Below are 22,571 nucleotides of genomic sequence, written 5' to 3'. Positions count from 1 at the left end.
CGGGCCGGAAAGTGGAGCTGAGTCCACAAAAGATCAGCCATGATCTAATTGAATGGCGGAGCAGGCTCGAGGGGCCAGATGGCCTACTCCTGCTCCTAGTTCTTATGTTCTTATGTTCTTATGTTCTTATGACTCTATCTTAATGAAAAATATCAATTTGTCTTGCTTATTCAGAAGAATACTTTTTTTGATAGTGTTCTTACTATTAAAAACAGCAAAACATTAAAAACAATTATATTTAAAAAAATAAGTACACAATGTATGTGCATTAGATTTGACAAGAATTTCAAATTGTAAATATTATATTAATAATGTAATATAGTATATTACTCTTTTAAACCAGCCAAGTTGATGAAATGAACAGTAGTCTTCTTGTAAAGATAAACTAATTTATTGAGTAATATAAATTATATTTGTGAGTTCTTTTTACTTAATAATCAACAAATTAAATATAGTAAAGATAACGAACTAACTATACAATATAATAATGAAATAACTTATGACTTCTCTCTCTCTAGCTATTCTATGTCTTGTATGTGCACTCTCCTGATGCACACTTAGAAAGAGCGGGAAAGTCCTTTTTATATCACCTGATAGTGAGACATCGAGTGTTGAATTGACTGTACTAGTTTTTACATACACTGATCATGTATATTGATATACAGAGATCACTATAAATGGCATACTGTCAATGTCCCTTCATAAACATGTGCACTGTATTGTTCATAACCTAAGGCTAGAACGCTCCCCTCTTGATAGATTCTGAGGCCGGGAGTGAGGCGGGAAGTGTGAAATAGCATGGACAGAATCCCCTCCCAGATCCCGCTGATCCTGAACCAGGCAAGACTTTATGGTAGGGGAGACACAACCTCGAAAGGCAAGCCTGCCCTTGTCCAAATGGAAGCCCTTAAGTGGTCACCCAATAGCCTATTAAGGGTTTTCCCCACCCAACTTCAATTTTGACGCTGGGGGCACCCGATGGTTGAGGGCGAGAAACAAATATTTCTCACGCTCCATTTTGCACTGGCAGTGGGGGGGAGGATGCCTCCGTCGGAAGGCCCCTTCAGACCAGAGGCATCCTGCACTCACTGACCAGACGCCTCTGGCCCTCCCTCTTTTTCGCCTCCTCCTTCCCCGCTCCCCCTCCTCCTCCTCCGGCCTACCCAGCAAGTTTATACCCACTCGCATCCTCCCCAAGCCATCCCCACCCTGGGACCCCTGGTACTTAGACGGCAGTTTCCAGCACTTAGTCTCAGACACAACACTGCAGTACCTCTTCCGGCCATTGCTGGGCTATGCCTAGATTGGCTGGAAAGCTGTCGTCCAATCAGATTGAGCGACAGCTCTCCAAGGCGGTACCCAGACCAAGTGAGGGAGGAAGTACTGCCTGTTGTCAATCAATGGTCATGAGCTGTAAAATGGCAATGGGCCTGTTAAGAGTCAGTGGGGCTATGTTCCACGCTGACTCTCCGGTGCGAGCGTCCGCCATCCTGAAAATTCAGGTCTATGTATTATGGGCCTATCACAATGATGGAACCATCAATTCTACGGACACGTGCTTGTGGGATTAGAATAGCGGTTTTAATATACTTACAACAGAGCACGCCTATTCGCCGTTGCACTTTCGATGAACTGGTTGGCTGGCTCTGTGGCACGGATCTTCATACAGCTCCAGGGGGAGGGGTTCTGGGCGGAGCCAAGGGGGGAGCCCAGTACAAACACTCGAGTACTCCCAGAGCTACTCCCCCTGGTGGTCAGGTAGTGAAACTGCACTTACAATATTGGTACGTATATACAATACAGTGACATTGGTAGCTTATAATACCGTGTGAATCTCACTCACCACATTCACCCCCTGTGAAAAAAATCATGTCCGGCGGGGGTGGTGGCTCACACAGTCTGTCCGGTGGGCGAATTGTTCGTTGCGAACTGCGGAGCACCGGGGTTGCAGCCTCTTGCGGTGGCTGGGTGACTGTTGTGAGCTGGGGTACGATGGCAGACTCCGGGGCGGGTCTCGTCCAAACTTCATACACCTCAGGTTCGACCAGAGACTGGGGGCGCTGGGGACGGGTTGGTGCTGGCGCGTGGAACAGGTGGGGTGAGCTTGCGGGATCGGGGGCGCGAGGGGGCGGCAGCATAGGGAACGGGATAAGGGGTTCCTCAGTGGGGGTGGGGGGGGCTGGATCCAGCGGGTGCCAGGTCCCGAAGGGATACTGTTTCCTGGCGACTGTCCGGGAACTCCACGAATGCGTACTGGGGGTTGGAATGGAGGAGGTGCACCTTTTCAACAAGGGGGTTGGTTTTGTGCACTCTGACGTGCTTCCTCAGGAGAACCGGGCCTGGTGTCCTCAGCCACGCTGGAAGTGAGACCCCCGTGGTAGTGCCCCTAGAAAAAATGAAGAGCTGCTCGTGAGGGGTTTGATTGGTAGCTGTACAGAGGAGGGATCTAATTGCGTGAAGCGCGTCTGGGAGGACTTCTTGCCATTGGGAGACTTGGAGTTTTCTAGACCGGAGGGTCAGTAGGACGGTCTTCCAGACCGTCGCGTTCTCCCTCTCCACCTGCCCGTTCCCCCTGGGGTTGTCGCTGGTAGTCCTGCTCGAGGCGATGCCCTTGTCAAGCAGGTACTGACGCAGCTCGTCGCTCATAAAGTACGAACCCCGGTCGCTGTGCATGTAGCTAGGGAAACCAAACAGGGTGAAGACACTATGCAGGGCCCTAATGACTGTGTGGGAGGTCATGTCGGGGCACGGAATGGCAAAAGGGAATCAGGAGAACTCGTCTATGATGTTGAGGAAATAATTGTTCTTATTAGTGGAGGGGAGTGGCCCTTTGAAATCGATCGCAAGGCGTTCAAAGGGCCTAGAAGCCTTGACCAGGTGGGCCCTGTCTGGTCTATAGAAGTGCGGTTTGCACTCTGCACAGATCGGGCAGTCCCTGGTGACCGCTTTTACCTCCTCGTTGGAGAAAGGCAGGTTTCGGGCTCTGATGTAGTGGGCGAGCCGGGTGACCCCTGGATGGCAGAGGTCTTCGTAGATGGCTTTCAGACAGCTGATCTGCGCGCTGGTGCATGTCCCGCGGGATAGGGCATCCGAGGGCTCGTTGAGCTTCCCCGGTCGATATTTAATATTGTAACTGTAGGTGGAGAGTTCGATCCTCCACCGAAGGATTTTATCATTTTTTATTTTGCCCCTTTGCGAGTTGTCAAACATAAAGGCAACCGATCGTTGGTCGGTGATGAGGGTGAACCTCCTACCTGCGAGGTAGTGCCTCCAGTGACGAACAGCCTCCACGATGGCTTGTGCTTCCTTCTCGACTGAGGAGTGTCGGAGTTCTGAAGCGGATAGGGTACGGGAGAAAAATGCAACGGGCCTCCCTGCCTGATGTAAGGTGGCTGCTAGAGCTACCTCTGAGGCGTCGCTCTCAACCTGAAAGGGAGTGGATTCATCCACCACCCGCATGTCTGCTTTGGCGATGTCCTCCTTGATGCAGCTGAAGGCCTGGCGAGCCTCAGCTGACAGGAGAAATCGTGTGGCCTTAAAGAGTGGGCGGGCTTTGTCCGCATATTGAAGGGACCCACTGGGTGTAGTATGAAAAGAACCCCAAGCACCGTTTGAGGGCCTTGGGGCAATGAGGGAGGGGGAGTTCTAAGAGGGGGCGCATACGGCCCGGGTCTGGGCCCAGGACTCTGTTCTCCACGACGTAGCCGAGGATGGCCAGTCTGTTTATGCGGAAAACGCATTTCTCCTTGTTGTACGTGAGGTTTAATTTCTGTGCCGTTGGAGAAAACGGTGGAGGTTGGCGTCGTGGTCCTGCTGGTCATAGCCGCAGATGGTAACATTGTCCAGATACGGAAACGTGGCCCGCAGCCCGTACTGGTCTATCATTCGGTCCATTGCTCGTTGGAACACCGAAACCCCATTAGTGACGCCGAAGGGAACCCGGAGGAAATGGAAGAGACGGCCATCGGCCTCGAACGCCGTGTAGTGGCGGTCCTCTGGGCGGATTGGGAGCTGGTGGTATGCAGACTTCAGATCCACCATGGAAAATAGCCGATATTGGCCGATCTGGTTAACCATGTCTGCAATTCTGGGGAGGGGATGCGCGTCTAGGAGCGTAAAGCGATTTATGGTCTGGCTATAGTCGACGACCTTGCGAAATTTTTCCCCGGTCTTGACAACCACCACCTGAGCTCTCCAGGGACTAATACTGGCCTCTATGCTCCCCTCACTGAGCAGCCTTCGGACCTCCGATCGGATAAAGACCCTATCCTGTCGGCTGTATCGCCTGCTGCGAGTAGCTACTGGTTTGCAATCTGGAGTTTGATTGGCAAAGAGAGGAGGGGGGAGATGCGCAGCGTGGCTAGGCTGCAGATAGTGAGTGGGGGCAGGGGCCCTCCGAAGCCGAGGGTGAGGCTCTTGAGGTTGCACTGGAAATCCAGGCCTAATAAGAGTGGCGCGCAGAGGTCGGGCAGGACATAAAGTTTAAAGTTCGAATAACTAGCGCCTCGAATTGTGAGCGTAGCGACGGTGCGTCGTTGGATTTGGACTGAGTGGGAGCCCGAAGCGAGGGCGATAGTTTGGCTCACAGGAAAAATATGAAGCGAACAGCGTCTTACCAGCTCTGGGTGTATGAAGCTCTCGGTGTTCCCGGAGTCAAAGAGGCATGGTGTGCTGTACCCGTTGATCTGGACCTCCGCCATCGAACTTCGTAGGTACTTGGGGTGGGATTGATCTAGGGTGACCGCGTTGAGTTGCGGGCCGCGTGATGGATGCCCGGGGAAGTCGTAGTCTTCCGAGTGGGCGTCCGGTCGAGTAGATGCCGGTTCGTTCTGGCGAGCTTGATGCAGGATCGCTGCGCTGAGTTGCGGGCCGCGTGATGAGTGTTCGGGGAAGTCGTAGTCTTCTGATGAGCTATCTGAGCGTGGAGATGCAGATGGGGCCCGTGGATCGCACGTGGTGAGCGGCGAGGAAGATGCCGTCCAAGATGGCGGCCCCCATGAGTCGCACGTGGCCGGCTGCATGGAGGGGGTTTGCAAAGATGGCGGCCCCCATGGATCGCACGTGGTGGGAGGGGGCAGAGACGGGGCGTAGGCCGCAGCGTTTCGGGCCCCGCGGGCCCGCTGGTGCTGGGAGCGATTTGTTCTCTCGACTGGGGAGTTAGAAACTGGGGCCCTTTGTCGTTTATTCTCCTGACTACTCTTGGTTCTGCTGCAGAAGCTGATGAGCTATCGGCCCTCTGATTGGACTGCAGGCCTGGCAACTGAAAATTAAAAGGCTACAACTGGAAAGATTATCTCCCTGCTCCCATTGCCCACCTGCATGAACTCGGTAAACAACATCCTTGGGGGGGGGGGGGGGTTTAGCATTGACCAGAAACTGAACTGGTCTAGTCATATAAACAATATGGCTACCTGAGCAGGTCAAAGGCTAGGAATCCTGTGGCGGGTAACTCCCCTCCTGACCCCCCCCCCAAAGCCTGTCCACCATCTGTAAGGCACAAGTCAGGAGTGTGATGGAATACTGTCCACTTACCTGGATCAGTGCAGCTCCAACAACACTCGGGAAGCTTGACACCATCCAGGACAAAGCAGCCCACTTGATTGCTACACCTTCCACAAACATTCAAAGCCTCCGCCACCAATGAACAGTGGCAGCCTTGTGTACCATCTCCAAGATGTATTGCAGGAACTCATGAGGGCTCCTTAGGAAGCACCTTCCAAACCCACAACCACTACCATCTAGAAGGACAAGTGCAACAGATACCTGGGAGCCCCACCACCAGGAAGTTCCCCTCCAAGTCACTCACCACCCTGACTTGGAAATATATCGCCATTCCTTCACTGTCGCTGGAACTCCTTTCCTGACAGCACTATGAGTCTACCTACATCGCATGGACTGCAGCGGTTCAAGAAGGCAGTTCACCACCAACTTCTGAAGGGCAACTAGGGGTGGGCAATAAATGCTGGCCTAACCAGCGACGCCGAAATCCCGTAAATGAATTTGGAAAGAGTCCCAAATTGTTAGAACTTTAGTGAGCAGCTTTGGCTGCATTTCTTGTATTATTTGCCTTTTTGAAATCTTCAGATAAGGGTGCCAATTTAGTAGCAAAATTGTGTTGCATTGTGAGTTGATGTGCCCATGCCTCAGAAAAATTTACCAAATCCAAACCAATAAAGTTGTATTGTTATGTAGTATTCTGAATGATGTCCATCAGTACAGAAGCATTGTTGAAACAGTAATTAGCTTACTAATCTTAAAATTTGTGCGAGTATAAAGAAAATGCTTTGTCATCACAGTAACACCCTCAGACTTTAACCGATACTTTTAAATAATTTTATGACTAAAAATAAGCACAGAAGCCAATGTCCTAACATGGTAATTAAATAGTGGTCCTTTAAAATCCAGGAAGATTCAAGAAAGCAACCAGCATTTAACCAACAATAAATAATTAACAGTTACTATCATGAACAGCTACACTTTCAAACAGTAAACATCACATGATTCCTCCCACATTACTTTTTGTCTATAGGCCCATAATACATAATATATTAAACTTACCTAATGCTTTAACTTTCAGTCTGCGTGACTGAGTCTACGGAGGCTAAGAGGTAGGAGAAAAGCTATTTATGATACGTATATTGACCTCTGTGTGTAGACTTTCCATCTAATTATTTACCAAAGTGTAATTCACATTTTACAGCAGGAGGTGTTGCTAAGGATTCAAAATCAAATCCCAAAGTCCCTGAGCGTCACTCTGTATCCCGTCCCAACGGACAAAACGTGGAACAGCAGGAACCCTTCACCAAAAGTAAGAGTTTATTCTTAATTTCATTTTTTTGCTTTATTTAGTCAATGTTGCTCATTTCGGCTCTTTGCCAGGCCATCTGCTCAACATAAGAAGAGAAACGATTGGAAATTGCCAGCAGGTCAGGCAGCATCTGTGGAGAGAGAAATAGAGAGACCTTTTGAGGTTAGTGACTTTTCATCATAATGGAGAGGTTAGAAATATAATGGGGGAGGGTGGAAAGAGAATAAAAGGGAAGATCTGTGATGATGGTAAAAACAGGAGTGATTAAATGACAAGAGATTTGATGAGACAATGCCAAAGGGAGAGGTAAATGGAACAAGCAAGGAAACAGAAAATGTGTTTTACATAGAACATACAGTGCAGAAGGAGGCCAATCGACCCATCGGGTCTCCACCGACCCACTTAAGCCCTCACCTCCCCCCTATCCCCGTAACCCAATAACCCCTCCCACCCTTTTTTGTCACTGAGGACAATTTATCATGGCCAGTCCACCTAACTTGCAATTCTTTGGACTGTGGGAGGAAACTGGAGCACCCGGAGGAAACCCACGCAGACACGGGGAGAACTGTGCAGACTCCACACAGACAGTGACCCAGTGGGGAATTGAACCTGGGACCCTGGCGCTGTGAAGCCACAGTGCTATACACTTGTGCTACTGTGCTGCCTGTCGAGGGGAGGGATTAGCAGAACGATAAACAGCTGAGCTAGTTTACCTCTGCTCCTATTTCTTGTGCTCTTGTGCCATCTGAAAGCAAAAAAAAGTTGAAACCAAAATCTGCAAATAAAAATTGAAACCAAATGGGGCCATAGATCAGGGTCTGAAACGCTGGGCGCTGAGTCCAGAAGACTGCAATGTGCCTGATCAAAGAATGAGTTATTGTTCCTTGAGCTTACATTGAGCTTCTTGACAGCACTGCAGGAGAATGAGTACAGAGATCAGCACGAGGGTAAGGCGGAGAATTCAAAAGACAGACGACTGGAAGTTCAGGGTCCGTTTATTCCCAAGCGGTCACCCAATCCGCGCTTGGTCATCCCAGTGTCGAGCAGTCCACATCGTGAATACTAAATACAGCATGTTAAATTAAACAAAATACAAATAAATCATTATTTCACCTGGAAGCAGTGTTTGTGGCCTTGGACGGTGAAGAAAGAAGAGGTAAAGGGACAGGTTTTTCATCTCCTGCACTTGGTTGTGGATGGGAATGGAGCCTACTCTTGGTCTCCCCAAGGCCGTGCCTAATGTGTGGAGGTATACCTCAGTAGGAGAGAATTGGCCTGGAAATTAAGATGTTTCTGGTTCAAACCTACATGATGCCTGCCATTATTTCAGCAACTCTCAACTGCTGAATATGTTTGTCATTTTTCTTTGCCCTATTGTAAATTATTTTACTACATTATAATAGCAAATAATATGTGTTCAGAGAGACTACTTTTAATTGTCATTTAAAATATTTTCACAACCTCTGGCCTTATCTACTGGTGCACTCTTCAGTGTGTACACTCTGTGCCTTCCTGCCACGCTCAGACTATGAACTCCCTTATTGACACCCTGCTGCATTGTTGGAGGTGCTGTTTTTTTTACAACAAACTATTATGCACAGCACCAGTAGATCCCTACTGGATCTTCTCTAGTCTGTTACTTTGTGGCCGACTCTATTTACACAAGACAAGTATTGTTGAGGGTCCCTTGCCCACTTATCGGGGGAACTCGTACTCTGCAAGATCCACGGAGTAGTTAATCATCCCGACCCTGTAAGACCTGTGTTGATTATAACACAGTGGGAAGTGATTCACAATCCTTTGACAAGCAAATTTATGCATGACGAGGAATGCCAGGGATCCTCGAGGGAATCCTGCGGCTGGGCCCACATTTCCAGTTGGCAGCTCGATAGTAAGATCCTGCGGCAGGCTCTCCCCACCCTGCATCTCAAATCAGCAACCCCCCCCCACATCACCATTCAGTCTCCCACCCCTGGATTTTCTGGGTTTCCCTGCTTGAAAGGGTCATGCTACCACATCCCTCGCTCCTCAAGTCTCTTAACACACTGCCCCAAAACTGTGAACAAACGTCACAATGGTTAACAGGGACATCCAAGATCTATCAAAAAGTCAATCAGTCTGGAGACACCTTGGTCCTCATGGACTTTAGCCCAGCCACAGTCTTGGCACTCTTTTGGACAAATGAGTGATCCACACTCGATGCCAAGTCAGGAAGGCCCACTTCGATGACGGGTGAATTAGCTTCACTGGCCTCGACAGATGCAGCAGGTTGAATAGAAATGGGTGTCCCTGGCTCTCCTTGACTGGACCGAGTTACAGGAGTATTCATGATGCTCGCTGAACTTATCGACTCCATGTCGGATGTCGCCACTCCTCAAGTGGTCAATGTGCTTTTTTACAGTCTTCCCTTTAACATCGACCACAGAAGCCCCTGGTCCTGACTGGGCCACAACCTTTGTTAACCAAGGTGAACCTGCAGTGAAATTTCAGACTAAAACCAGGTCTCCAACCAGTCCTTTTTCAGCTCTGACTATTGACTCTTCTGGGGGGTCTAGCGTACCTTCAACCTCCCTATGAAATTTGGCAATACAAGATCCAATCTGGTTTCCAACTGACCGCCCATGTGCAGCTCAGCTAGTGTGACCCTCATGGTTAAATGAGGGGTTGAGTTGTACAACAGCAGAAAATTAGCCAACCTCTGGCAAAGTGGTTTATCGGATTGCATTTTCATGGCATTTAAGTTTGAACGGCCCTCTCAGCCAGACTGCTTGAGATTGGGTTATAGGACGCTGTCCTCGTTTGTCGTATGTCATTTGCTTTCACGAAACTCGAAATTATTATCAGTGAAGGCGATGCCATTGTCTGAAGCAATTGATTCAGGAAGCCCATGAATGGCAAACACTTGACGCAAGGCATCTTCTGTGGCTGCCAAGGTAGTGGTCCTCATCTCTTGAACTGATACCCACTGCGAGTGAACATCTACCAGCATCAAAAACATCTTGCTCAGGAACGGGTCTCCAGAATCAATGTGGACCCTGGCCACGGACTACCTGGCCAATCTGAGATGTGGTGTGGCAGAAGGTGGCAAAGATTGCTACATTTTGCAAGGGTGGCACTGTTGTATGAGTTGTTCAATGGCTTTGTCCGTGCCTGCCCACCAGATGTAACTATGCACCAGCATATTCATCTTTGTCTGCCCTGGGTGGGTGCTGTGTAACTCTTGAAGGAGGAATCCCCTGGTTGGAGAAGGGATGACCACTCGTGATCCCCCCCCACAATCATGCTGTCTTCACATGTCAACTTGTCTTGACAAGGGAAGTAAGGCCAAGCGGTACAGACTTCTCAAAACGCCAGCTAGACTGTATCACTCATTTGATCTTTGAAAGAATAGAGGGCGGGATTATCCGCGAACCGGCGGGGCGGGAAACTCCAGAGCGAAAGAGTGGCGAATCCTCTGCACCTTGAGGGGCTAGGCCGGCGCTGGAGTGGTTTGCGTCACACCGGCCGGCGTGGAAGGGCTTGGTGCCACACCAACCGCCGCTGAAGGGCCTCTGCCGGCTGGCGCGAGTTGGCGCATGCGTGGGAGCGCCAGCGTGTGCTGGCGTTATCCCAGCGGATACACCGGGGTGGGGTTCATCCCCGCGCCGGCCATCGCGGACTGTTACACAGCCGGCGCGGAGAAATAGAGTGCCGCCACGGCACAGGCCCGCCCGCGGACCGGTGTGCTCCGATCGCGGGCCAGGCCACCATGGGGGCACCCCATGGGGCCAGATCCCCACCCTCTCCCCCAAGGACCCCGGAGGCTGCCCGCGGAGCCAGGTCCAGCCGGTAAATACCTGTAGTAACATACGCCGGCCGGACCGACTGAAAACGGGCGTCCAGAGAAAAAGAGAATTCGGCAGCCGGCGGGGGCGGAATTCTCGCCACCACCCGGCGATTGTCCGACCCCGGGGGGGGGGGGGGGGGGGGGGGGGGGGGGGGGTTGGAGACTCCCGCCCAGGGCCTCTTTGGGTCCAACTGCGGATTGCATCATCGGGGAGACCCCGGGAAGGTCGTGTTCCGAAATTTCACAGGCGCATATTCTCTTTTTCTCTCCCGATAATTAGCAGCCGTTATGGGATTTGTGCCCACGGCGAACAGGCCACCTAAATCACCCGCCTTGTATACTACAGTATAACTCACCACCACTAATTAGTTGATAAAACAGGCTCATTAAGTTGTCCATGAATCTTGTAATACTAATTGCCACTTCTCTTATACCACTCAGCAAGGGACACCCTGAAGATTGTATCAGCGCTCACCATGAATTCAAACTTTTAGAAACTGAACAGAAGGAGATGGACGAGAAACTCAATGGCTGCTGAATTTATTAATAATTTTGCAGTGGATGTCCATTCGTTTGGTGTAATTAACTGAGGGTAGAGCAGTCTGTTCTGAATTGAGGCTATTTTTCAAATTTGATTACTTCACAGTCTTGTTTTGTGCCATTTGAAGCATTTGGAAACCTGCTGCTCCCTGGGCTCAGAGTAATGAGGAAGCCTTAATGGACCCAAGCACAGGGAAGGTGCTATTGAGTGATATCCCATTATATGTTGATGCATCCTGTGTACTTCAATAAAGTTTTTTAAGTTAAATTGGAACCTACAGAGGTTGCATTTTTCTTCAGGTTCATCCAATTGCCTGCCTTGTTTCTGTAAAAATTCCTTGCAAGTCAAAGAGAAATGATGGATGTTTGAGAGAATCCCCAGGGAAATTCAACAGAACATAGCAAGCAAATTATTTTTAAGGATTTGTTTGTACTTGGACAATGTTATCCATATTAAGCTGATAAAGTGATCAGAATGTTGAAATTACATGAACAAAAGATTAAAGATGGTGTGGCAGAAATTGAAACCAATTTTTCCAAATGATAAAATAAAGGAATTTAAAGAAGAAAGTGAGTGAAAGATAGTTAATAGAGTGTGGCCTAATCCTCTGTGTAAGCATCGTGATGATATAACAATACTTGTCCTCATGTATTCCCCGACTAGGTTGCTGCTGGTTCTGCAAGATGGCGAGGAGGACATTTTCTGCCTTGGAAATAATGCTTATTGTTTTGTTCATCTTAATGGTTATTGTGGCCATTGCTTTAATTGTACTTTTGGCCACTAACAAACCATGTACATCTGATAAAGGTAAAGCACAAAGAATCCAGAGACATTCTGCATTACTAATCATTGAATTTTCTTAATTGTAATTATATAACAAGGTAATTATGCAATAAGGATAAACAGTGGGGCGACAGTGGCATAGTGCCAATGTTACTGGATTAATAATCAGAAGACTAGGCTAATGGTCTGTGGATGTAGGTCCAAATACGTAGAATTCCTACAGTACAGAAGGAGGCCATTCAGGCCATCGAGTCTGCCACTGACCCTCTGAAAGAGCACCCGACCTAGGCCCACTCTCCCGCCCCATCCCTGTAACCCCACCCAACCAGCACATCTTTGGACACTAAGGGGAAAATTAGCAAGGCCAATCCACCTAACCTGCGCATCTATGGACCTGCCATAGGCAGCCGGTGGCATTTGAATTCAACAAATAAATTCTGAAGTCTCAGTATTGGTGAGCACAAAACTATGAACGATTGCCGTAAAAAACAGTCTGGTCCACTGACGTCCTTTGGGGAAGGAAACCTGCTGTCTTTGCCGGGCCTGTCCTACATGTGACTCCACACCCCCCAACCCTTATTGCCCTCAGAAGTAGCTTAGCAATCCACCCAGTTCAACGGAAGACACCCACATCCCATTAAGTAAAAAATGTCTCCAGGTAATATGAATTTGGTTTGGCACATTTTATTGAAAGGTGGATTCTAAGCTGTATAGTTCTTTTTTTTTAAATTCGTTTTGAGATTCTCTCACTTTGAAAGATATCTTTCATCAGAGGCTAGGTTTTCATTATTTTTTTAAAAGGCTTCTGGGATGAAAAGAAACAAATTAGAATCCTAGCCCTGATGAAATCAGTTCACCGTCATAACCTTATTAATTCTTCTGAAGCTTTTTTGTTGTATTTAAAAGGATAGTATGAAATTTATTACCTGCAATACCTGGTTTAAAAAAGACATTAAGAATTTCTGTGTTGGCTGTAATTGCTGTACTTCTATATTGCTGAATTTCTGTCTGTATGTTCACAGATACAACCCAGCCTTTTACCCCATTTTGTCCTTTCACCATTCAAGATAATGATCGAACCAACTGCTATCCAGAAGATGGAGCTTCAAGGGTAAGTTTAGGAAACATCTTTTAAAGCTTTGGAAAAACTTGCTCTCCACAAATATGGCTCTTTTACAAAACAAAAGGCACATATTTAGTAACAGATTATCCTGTAAGTATAACGGGTGCAATTTTCCCAAAACTGCACCATGTTGGATCAGGCAAGGAAAGCTGTGTGGAAACCCGTAGGCTTCACAAAAAGCCTTTTTTTGCCTGGTCTAACATTACTCTGAAATTTCAAAGCGCTGGTGAGGCTCACGCAGCCAGCTGGAGGGGCGGGGCCTAAACGCGCCAGCAAAGCCGCAATTCTGAGACCGCAGCTACTTTAAAAAGGGCAGCCCAATCTCTAAATTACACACAAGATCCCTTTCCCTCATAGATATCAGGACTCACTCACAGAGATTGGGGCATCACTACCATATCCACCACAGCATCAACAAATGGGAACCCCAGCTTCACTGACATTGAACATTCCCCTCTATCCCCTCACCCCTCGCTAGCATCGGGGCTCTTCCATCTTTCCCCCTCCCACCCCTTGCCCCTCACAGTCATCAGGGCTCTCGGTTCTTATTCTCCCCCCCCCCCCCCCTTACATTGCAGGTATTGGGACCCTCCTAGTATCCCTCTCTCCACACTAACATTGGCTCTTCCCACTTCTCCCCCCTCCCACCGTCGCAGGTATCAGGGCTCTCCACTCTCCCCCACCCCATCACAATAAAGGGGAACCCCCTACCAATGGAGGAGGGTTACCCACCCTGTCACAGCCAACTTGGCACTGCCGTCTGCCATTGCCGGTGGTATTGCCAGGGGCACATCCAGTAGGCCTGGAGCAATGCACAACCTTGTCCCTCAACCCCTGGTATCTCAAACTGAGATCTCACTATGCAAATACCGTTTTTTGCAAGGTCTAGCAGCCAACACAAGATTTGACCAATGGCAAACAGGGCTGCTAAATCGTACCCAATAATTCTTACATTTATTGTAAGATCTTAATGGGGCTCACCACAAAATTATTCACATGCTGTTGGAGAGAATGTTCTATGGAGGCCAGAGCTAATGCACAAATTTTCACGAAAGAGGCTGTATGTGAGGCATTTGAATCTATTCTCACTATAATTAGCTTGACTAACTCTGTATTTTAACTCATAATCTCAAAGCAGTGTTGGACTTAGCTTTGACTTGTATTTTCATTGCGTATCTGAGGACATTACCACCCACTGGAAAATGGGTAGTTTGAAAAATTACTGTTAATTTTAGGGGTGAAATTTGATTTTAGCATCACTGTTTCAATGAAATGTTCATGTCCTGAAGCACCAATAGGAGTTGTACTGAGAAAGAGGCAAGTTACACCTCAGCAAACTTTCTTTTTTCTCTTCAATTAATTTCTTCAGTGATGGATTCATTTATACTGGAAAAAATTGTGCCGCACACTTTTTCAAAATTGTGTGCCTTTGTGTAAATTTCTGTATGTGAGCATGAATGACATAACTTGGTGAGAAATGATGGGATTTGATGAGTAATTATGGGATTTGGTGAATAATGACCGATCATGATGAAGGTTCAAGCTTTTGGCTCAGCAGGTAAAATGATAGCTCAATAGCTCATAGCTCAATGTCACCCAACCTCCATAAGATGAAGGAATTTAATTTAGCATGAGACCCAATGGTGAATTGAATTTTTAAGCATTATTACTGTTGATTTTTATTGCTACACTGCAATAGTTCCCAAAATCTTGAGTACTATTCAACTTTACTAAAATAGCTTCCAAAATTGGCAGCAGCATTACTCTTGAGAGGTGTTTAAAGTACAGAACTATAAATGGTTGAACTCTAGGAGCTGCATTTTGCAACCTCCTGCCTTGTGTGCTTTTGGCAGGAGCGTAAAGTATGACATGCAGCTAGCTCATTGCCTCCCTGCGCACCCAGGCCTGTTCCCCATTAAATATTAGGAGAGTGGGTGTTGAAATTGAAGGCTCAGCTCTCATTTTGGAAAACAAAAATTAATGGACAATTCAGCTTGTTAATAAGTCAATTGACCTGAATGTTACAATTGCGTGAGCAGGCCATTTTCTGAATCAAAATTGATTAAAAGGCAGGAACAATAATAATAATCTTTATTTTCACAAGTAGGCATACATTAACATTGCAATGAAGTTACTGTAAAAAGCCCCTGGTCGCCACATTTCGGCACCTGTTCGGGTGCACAGAGGGAGAATTTAGAATGTCCAAATTACCTAACAGCACATCTTTTGGGACTTGTGGGAGGAAACCGGAGCACCCGGAGGAAACCCACGCAGACACGGGAAGAATGTGCAGGCTCCGCATAGACAGTGACCAAGCTGGGAATCGAACTTGGGACCCGGGCGCTGTAAAATACAGTGCTAAACACTGTGCTACCGTGCTGACCAGGAAGAGGAGGTGCGTCACTTGAGTGGGGTGGGGGAGGGGGGGAAGGGGAGGGGAGGTATCCAGTGCACATCAGGGCCTCCCCAATAAGATGGTATGCTCGTACCTTTTTTTACGTCCTACCCGTCCATCAAAATCTACCCCATGACATTCCTCCTTCTCCCAGCCCACCATGATTTCCCACTCCTTCACCGTCCAAAACCCCAGACTTGCCTGTATCTGGAATTCACGTTGCCAGACTGTCTACTGCTGAATTCTGGTGCTCATGGTGCTGTGACCACAGCCAATGTTATTGTTGAACAAGTCAAATCTCAAAAGTAGGTCTATGTTTTTTGTATTTTTAAAACAAGGAGGAAAAGCTACTGACCCCTTGACTTGTTTTGGCTGTCTGCAGCATATCATCGTTGTCAGGTTAAAGAGGTGTGAATTGTCTCATGCCAGGACAGTTGGAAGGATTTCGCAAGCCCAGGCCAGATGGTGGGGGTGAATATAATGCACCATGAATCCAAGGTCTCGGTTGAGGCCATACGGAACTTGGCTGTAGGTTCTGCTCGGCATGTTTGTTGGCGTGTAAAATTCTCTTCCTTAGAAAGTAGTGGATGCTGGGTCCTTGAATATATTCAAGGCAGAGTTAAGACAGGTTTTTGTAAAGCAAGGGAGTCGAGGGTTATGGAGGGCAGACAGGAAAGTGGAACATGTCATGATATGCAGACATACAGATAATGATATACAGACAGGCACAGACAGGCAGCTAATGAACACAGAGAAAAGGACATGACCAATGAGCAGGCAGGACACTCAGGGGTGGTATCTCACTGTAAAAGGCACGAGGCACTCAAACTCCAGCTCTTTCCACTGATGAACATCTACAGAATGAGTCAGGGTGTATTTACAGTATCACACCTCCAGCACGTGGCTAAGAGCTGGCCTGGTTCAGTCAGTCAGAGTAACCACACTTAGGTTAGCAGAGAGTCGAACGCATAGAGAACTGTGCTAACTGTGCTAACTGTGCTGCTGGTTCAATAAATCAGATTGAACTAACTTCAAGGCCTGGAGTATCTTTTGGTTAAAGCTGCATCCAGTTGCAGCCTGTGTTATCCCAGAGTACATAACACTTCAGAACTGAGACAACAACCAGATCAGCAATGGTCTTATTGAAGGGTGGGGTAGGCTCCGAGGTTCAAATGACCTACTCCTCCTCCTCCTATGTTCCTATGAATCCTGCACAAATCACTTGACCAGCAGTGAATTAAAATCTGGTTGCTGCTATAAAAGTCACACATCTTTAATCAAACTTGAAGTATTTTTTGGCTAATCCTCTGCAGAGATTGCAAAATTCCAAATGTTTTTGACACCATGCAGAAGAATTTAAATTGATGACTGTAAAGGTTTACAGGGCTGAGAGATAATGGTTAAGTGCACTCTTCAGTTTCATTCTGAAGGCGTTTGTTTTTACCTGACCTTTTTCCATTGTTCCAACCTGGCTCTTTGAGGGCCTGCTGACTCAGAAATGAATTATGCCAGATTACGCTGGTTGATTGTGCCGATTCATGGGAGCTTTAACGTTCAATCTATTTTAACTAGTTTGTGCAGAACTCACTTTCACTTCAACCGAGGAGGAAACTGCAGGCTGTTAATGCTTTAGGCTTTCATAAGAACTGGCATGATCAGGGAGGAGAAAGCCATTAAAAGGAATGTCACAAAAAGTGAGGGGACAGCAATGGATTTACATTCTGCCGTTAGCCATTGCATCAAATCCCATTGTATACTATTTTAACACTGCCTTTGACGCATTTAAGAACAGTTTTTTAAAATTTAAATTGTGTGTCTGAATGCATTAAATAGCATGCTGCTGGAGCAAGTTAAACTCTTGTGAGGTCAAATATATTACTTTCACAAAGGGAATATTACCATTCACAAAAATAGTTTCTTATTTGGCTTGAATCCACTGTGACTAAGTCTACTGTGTGCTGAATGCTGCAGAAGTTCAAATCTGAGCATCACATTATGCCTATTATTATGGAGATTAATGAGTAGATTATTGGATCATAACCATAGTATTTTCCTCAATTGTTGGGGAAAGCCGAAGACATAGTTCTGCAAAATACTAAAGGTTTATTTTATAATGTTTTCCTGACTCTGTTATGCAGACAATCATGCACTTAAATTTAAAACCTTAAATCCAAATCCTGGTAATAAAGTCCACTTGTATATCAATGACTTAGAATGAAAGTTAATGTTACTTTAATGATTCATTGCAGCGAGTGTTGTTTTATCATATATTTTGCCTGGTTTTGGGATTTAATTTCATTTGGAACTATGCTCACAGAATGGGTCAATGATAGCCTATGGGTTAATTTCCCAACTTCATGTTTCTAGAGGGCTTCCTTGAGTTACTGATGATACTTCTGAAGAATTTTGGCATATGTAGTGTAACACTGTAAAGATGAAAACAATACTCATATACTAACAACAGTTGCATGCGAGGAGGATAGTCCGCTCAAGCTCTAGTACAGCTGTACATAAGTGATAGAAATAACTGTCTGGAATGGCAGGATATTTTGTTTTTGCTACTTTCATAGATGTGAGTACTGTTGGCAAGGACAACATTTGATGCCCATGCCTAATTGACCTTAAGAAGATAGTGGTGAAGTGAGTTCTTGGAACATTGCAGTAGACCTGGATTTCCAAATGGAATGGGTTAATACACAAGATAAGCGAGCATGGAGTTGGATGTAAAATGGATAAAGGATTGGTTAACATGCAGGAAGCAGAGAGTGGGGCATTTTCAAGTTGGCAGGTGGCGAATAGCGGAGTACCACGGGGTAAGTGCAGGGGCCCTAACTATTTACAATCTATATTAATGACTTAGATGACGAGACAGAGTAATGTAGCTAAGTTTTCTGATAATACAAAGTGGAAAGCTAAGCAATTGAGAGGATACAGAGAGGCTGTAAGGACAGAAAGGCAGGGTAAGTGAGCGGGCCACAAAATGGCAGATGGATTATAATGTAGAGAAGTCTGAAGTTATTCATTTTGGTTGAAAGGATAAATAAGTTGAATATTTTTTAAAAGGTGAGAGCAGACTCCAACAGGCCACATGGTCTACTCCTGCTCTTGCCTGTGTTCTTGCGCAGCCATCTGGTGCTGGTACAGTGCTGCTAGGAAAGGGGTTCCAGGATTTTCAACCAGTAATGATGTTGGAACAGCGAAATAGTTCCAGGTCCTAATAGTTTGTGACGGGGAAGGGAAGTTCCAGATGGTTGTGTTCCCATAGATCATAAAATTTACAGTGCAGAAGGAGGCCATTCGGCCCATCGAGTGGGAACCGGCCCATGGAAAGATCACCCTACCTATGCCCACACCCCCACTCTATCCAGTAACCCAGTAACCACATCTAAGCTTTTTGGACGCTGAGGGCAATTTAGCATGGCCAATCCAGCTGACCTGCACATCTTGGACTGTGGGAGGAAACCGGAGCACCCGAAGGCAACTCACGCAGACACTGGGAGAATGTGCAGACTCCGCACTGACAGTGGCCCAAGCCAGGAATCAAACCTGGGACCCTGGTGCTTTGAAGCAACTGTGCTAACCACCGTGCTACCGTGCCACCCATGCATCAGCTGCCCTTTTCCTCCCCGGTAGTAAAGGTCATGAGTTTGGTAAGTGCTGGTGAGCGAGACTTAGTAAATAGCTGCAGTGTATCTTACATGGTACACACTGCTGCCACTGTGCTGGTGATGAAGAGAGGGAATGTTTAAGGCAGTGTATGGGTTGTCAATCAAGGGGGCTGCGTTATCCTGAATGGAATGGTGTTAAGCTTCTTGAGTGTTGTTGCGGCTGCACTCACCCAGGCAAGTGGAGAGTATTCCATCACACTCCTTACTTGTCCCTGGTAGATTCAAGATGGTGCCGGAGCGAGGCGACTTTTTGCAAGCTGTAGCCAGCATACCCTCTAATTCCATCTTTTACTCTCGCTCTATGCTCCTAAAACTTCATTCTAACTCTTTTAAACTCTCTAACAATGTTTCTCTACACCTTGCTATAACTGTAACATTGTATTCTGCAGTCCCTCCTTCCTTCCTTATGTATAGTATGCATTGTTTGTACAGCATGCAAGAAACAATACTTTTCATTGTATACTAATACAAGTGGCAATAATAAATCCAATTTTAAAAAATCAAATAGATGTTGCGCAGGCTTTGTGGAGAGATGGCTTCCTGATTCTAAAATTACCAGCCTCTGACCTGCTTTTACAACCACAATATTGATATGGCTGGTTCAATTAAGTATCTGGTCAGCAGTACAAAGAACAAAGAAAATTACAGCACAGGAAGAGGCCCTTCATTTCCAGCCTGCGCCGATCCAGATCCTTTATCTAAACCTGTTGCCTATTTTTCAAGGTCTACTTCTCTATGTTCCCCATCCGTTGATATATCTGTCCAATGATGCTATCGTGCCTGACTCTTAAATGATGCTATCGTGCCCGCCTCTACCTGGCAAAGCATTCCAGGCACCCACCACCCTCTGCGTAAAAAACTTTCCACGCACATCTCCCTTAAACTTTTCCCCTCTCACCTTGAAATCGTGACCCCTTGTAATTGACACCCCCACTCTTGGAAAAAGCTTGTTGCTATCCACCCTGTCCATACCTCTCATAATTTTGTAGACCTCAATCAGGTCTCCCCTCAACCTCCGTCTTTCCAATGAAAACAATCCTAATCTACTCAACCTTTCTTCATAGCTAGCACCCTCCATACCAGGCAACATCCTGGTGAACCTCCTCTGCACCCTCTCTAAAGCATCCACATCCTTCTGGTAATGTGGCGACCAGAACTGCACACAGTATTCCAAATGTGGCCTAACCAAAGTCCGATACAACTGTAACATGACCTGCCGGCTCTCGTGCTCAATACCCCGTCCGATGAAGGCAAGCATGCCTAATGCCTTCTTGACCACTCTATCGACCTGCGTTGCCACCTTCAGGGTACAATGGACCTGAACTCCCAGATCTCTCTGGACATCAATTTTCCCCAGGACTCTTCTATTGACCATATAGTCTGCTCTTGAGTTAGATCTTCCAAAATGCATCACCTCGCATTTGCCTGGATTGAACTCCATCTGCCATTTCTCTGCCCAACTCTCCAATCTATCTATATTTTGCTGTATTCTCTGACAGTCCGCCTCTCTATCTGCAACTCCACCAATCTTAGTATCATCTGCAAACTTGCTCATCAGACCACTTATACCTTCGTCCAGATCATTTATGTATATCACAAACAACAGTGGTCCGAGCACGGATCCCTGTAGAACACCACTAGTCACCTTTCTCCATTTTGAGACACTCCCTTCCACCACTACTCTCTGTCTTCTGTTGCCCAGCCAGTTCTTTATCCATCTAGCTAGCACACCCTGAACCCCATACCACTTCACTTTTCCATCAACCTGCCATGGGAAACTTTATCAAATGCTTTACTGAAGTCCATGTATATGACATCTACAGCCCTTCCCTCATCAATTAACTTTGTCACTTCCTCAAAGAATTATATTAGGTTTGTAAGACATGACCTTCCCTGCACAAAACCATGCTGCCTATCACTGATAAGTCTATTTTCTTCCAAATGTGAATAGATCCTATCCCTCAGTATCTTCTCCAACAGTTTGCCTACCACTGACATCAAGCTCACAGGTCTATAATTCCCTGGATTATCCCTGCTACCCTTCTTAAACAAAGGGACAACATTAGCAATTCTCCAGTCCTCCGGGACCTCACCCGTGCTCAAGGATGCTGCAAAGATATCTGTTAAGGCCCCAGCTATTTCATCCCTCACTTCCCTCAGTAACCTGGGATAGATCCCATCCAGTCCTGGGGACTGTCCACCTTATTGCCTTTTAGAATACCCTAAACCTCCCCCTTCCTTATGCCGACATGACCTAGAGTATTTAAACATCCATCCCTTGCCTCAACATTCATCATGTCCCTCTCCTTGGTGAATACCGATGCAAAGTACTCATTAAGAAGCTCACTCATTTCCTCTGACTCCACGCATAAATTCCCTCTTTTGTCTTTGAGTGGGCCAATCCTTTCTCTAGTTACCCTCTTGCTCCTTAGATATGAATAAAATGCTTTGGGATTTTCCTTAACCCTGTTAGCCAAAGATATTTCATGACCCCTTTTAGATCTTTATTGTGCATTTGAGATTTGTCCTACTTTCCCGATATTCCTCCAAAGCTTCATCAGTTTTGAGTCGCCTCGATCTTATGTATGCTGCTTTTTTCATCTTAGCTTGTCTCACAATTCCACCCGTCATCCATGGTTCCCTAATCTTGCCATTTCTGTCTCTCATTTTCACAGGAACATGTCTGTCCTGCACTCTAATCAACCTTTCCTTAAAAGACTCCCACATTTCAAATGTGGATTTACCCTTAAACAGCTGCTCCCAATCCACATTCCCTAGCTCCTGCCGAATTTTGTTATAGTTGGCCTTTCCCCAATTTAGCACTCTTCCTTGAGGACCACTCTCGTCTTTGTCTATTGTCTGAGTATTCTAAAACTTATGGAATTGTGATCGCTATTCCCAAAGTAATCGCCGACTGAAACGTCAACCACCTGGCCGGGATCATTCCCCAATACCAGGTCCAGTATGGCCCCTTCCCGAGTTGGACTATTTATATACTGCTCTAAAAAACTCTCCTGGATGCTCCTTACAAATTCTGCTCCATCTACGCCTCCAACACTACATGAGTCCCATTCAATGTTGGGTAAGTTAAAATCTACCGTCACAACCACCCTATTGCTCCTACATTGTTCTATAATCTGTCTACATATTTATACCTCTACTTCACACTCGCTTTTGGGAGGCCTATAGTAAAGTCCCAACAATGTTATTGCCCCATTCCTATTTCTTAGCTCTATCCATATTGCCTCAGTGCTCGAATCCTCCATCATGCCCTCCTTAATCACAGCTGTGATATAATCTCTGACCAGTAATGCAACTCCTCCACTCCTTTTACCTCCCTCTCTATCCCTCCTGAAGCATCTATACCCTGGGATATTTAGCTGCCAGTCTTGCCCATCCCTCAATCAAGTCTCAGTAATACCAATAA

The 22,571-nt window shown here is 46.6% G+C and overlaps 1 protein-coding gene across 6 annotated transcripts in view; it reads left to right on the top strand.

The window, feature by feature from the left end:
• Nucleotides 1-6,706: 6,706 nt before the first annotated feature.
• si (sucrase-isomaltase (alpha-glucosidase)) overlaps nt 6,707-22,571 on the top strand; it is a 200,304-nt gene continuing 184,439 nt past the window's right edge. For 5 of the 6 annotated variants that reach the window (XR_005462898.1, XR_005462899.1, XR_005462901.1 and 2 more), the window contains exons 1-3: nt 6,707-6,808; nt 11,839-11,982; nt 12,981-13,069. Coding sequence is in view for 2 of the 6 variants with exons in the window: in XM_038816696.1 (XP_038672624.1) it covers nt 11,859-11,982; nt 12,981-13,069 (213 nt within the window). In the remaining 4 variants the exon portion in view is untranslated. Of the gene's footprint in view, nt 6,809-6,879; nt 6,971-11,838; nt 11,983-12,980; nt 13,070-22,571 lie in introns of all 6 variants that reach the window. The other variant, XM_038816697.1, reaches the window with a different exon arrangement.

This window comes from Scyliorhinus canicula, chromosome 13 (assembly GCF_902713615.1).
Source record: "Scyliorhinus canicula chromosome 13, sScyCan1.1, whole genome shotgun sequence".
Lineage (NCBI taxonomy): Eukaryota > Metazoa > Chordata > Chondrichthyes > Carcharhiniformes > Scyliorhinidae > Scyliorhinus > Scyliorhinus canicula.
This window is presented reverse-complemented; position numbering and strand designations above follow the sequence as displayed.